At 29.7% G+C, this 1540-nt stretch overlaps 1 protein-coding gene across 1 annotated transcript; it reads left to right on the top strand.

The window, feature by feature from the left end:
- On the top strand, positions 1 to 1327 carry LOC111684071 (vacuolar protein sorting-associated protein 26C). Its single transcript, XM_046951959.1, has 3 exons — positions 1 to 122; positions 183 to 954; positions 1097 to 1327. Exons 1-3 carry the CDS (start codon positions 63 to 65, stop codon positions 1216 to 1218), a joined length of 954 nt encoding a protein of 317 aa, XP_046807915.1. The 5' UTR covers positions 1 to 62; the 3' UTR covers positions 1219 to 1327.
- Positions 1328 to 1540: the final 213 nt, after the last annotated feature.

Below are 1540 nucleotides of genomic sequence, written 5' to 3'. Positions count from 1 at the left end.
ACAACACAGCTGGGAAATATTTTGCACTTAGAAAATCTTACATTTTTGCAATTATTTGTGAAATGGCTTCAATAAACTTTGAAATTAAATTAAAACGAGAAAATAAAATATATTATGAAGGTGTAAGTGTTAATAAATACATTACGACGAAACAAAACTCAATGAAATAACTTTTATTTAAGGAACTATTAACCGGTTGTGTTCAATTCACTTGTCCCTCGGAGGCCAAACATGATGGTATCACTTTAACGCTAGAGGGTGTGGTAAATCTACAGTTAAGCAATAGTAAATCTGTGGGCTTACTAGATGCTTTCTATAATTCCGTTAAACCGATTACTCTGTTCAATTCGGTCTATGAGTTATCAACTCCTGGTAAACTTTCTTCGGGTGTCTCAGAATTCCATTTTGAATTTCCTTTACAGTGTAAAAAAGAACCACGTATATTATATGAAACCTATCATGGCGTTTTTATTAGCATCAATTATCAACTTAAATGTGATGTAAAGCGCAGTTTTTTAGCCAAGTCTTTGCAAAAGACACAACAGTTTTGCATACAATATAAACCACCGGCCGAGGACAGTGTTAAATTACCTTCGAAAGAGGTCAACTTTAGTATAAGTCCCGAAAGTTTACAGAAAAATACCAAGGAACGTATAACTATGCCCAGATTTTTAATTACGGGTAAATTGGAACGCACTGAATTTTGTATAACACAGCCTTTGAAGGGTCAACTGACAATACAACACACAGAGGCAGCCATTAAATCAATTGAATTGCAATTGGTACGTGTTGAAACATGTGGTTGTAATGAAGGTTATTCTAAGGATGCTACCGAAATACAAACTATACAAATAGCTGATGGCAATATTTGCCCGAAATTGGAAATACCTATTTACATGATTTTACCAAGGCTCTTTACTTGTCCCACTTTAATAACAAAGAATTTTAAAATTGGTAGGTAGCTGTTTTATAACAAGCTAAATTTTCTAGAAAAAATTTTGTTCCAAACGAGATCTATAGAAAACTTTGTTCAAAGAAATTTTTAAAAATTGTTCTTAAAATTATGACCATTTCAATATAATTGTTTTCTTTTCAGAATTTGAATTGAATTTGGTAATTGTCTTCAAAGATGACTATATTATAAGTGAAAACTTTCCCATAGTATTAAAACGTTTGCATGCACCTCCTGGAGTTAAAGTCTTAAATCGTGGAGCATAAATTTAAGTTATTTTTATTTTTAATATACATACTAATTCTATTGTTAAGTATTAAGATAATATATAATATTATTAACCAAAAATAAAACTACTTATTGTAATTTATCATATTAAGGGTGAGTTTTTCTGATTAAGATAATTCTCATTCTTTGGTTAAACCTGGTTTAATATATGTTTCATGTTTTTTAGTTATCAGTAAAGTTACTTATTATCTTAGTTTAACTGAGTGTAATTGGCCAATTAAACTCAAGTTATAAGTGAAAAAACACAATTAACAAAAACAATAAAACAATGATTTCGGAAGAACAAAAACTTAATACTTT

The sequence above is a fragment of the Lucilia cuprina genome, chromosome 5 (genome assembly GCF_022045245.1).
Source record: "Lucilia cuprina isolate Lc7/37 chromosome 5, ASM2204524v1, whole genome shotgun sequence".
Taxonomy (NCBI): domain Eukaryota; kingdom Metazoa; phylum Arthropoda; class Insecta; order Diptera; family Calliphoridae; genus Lucilia; species Lucilia cuprina.
This window is presented reverse-complemented; position numbering and strand designations above follow the sequence as displayed.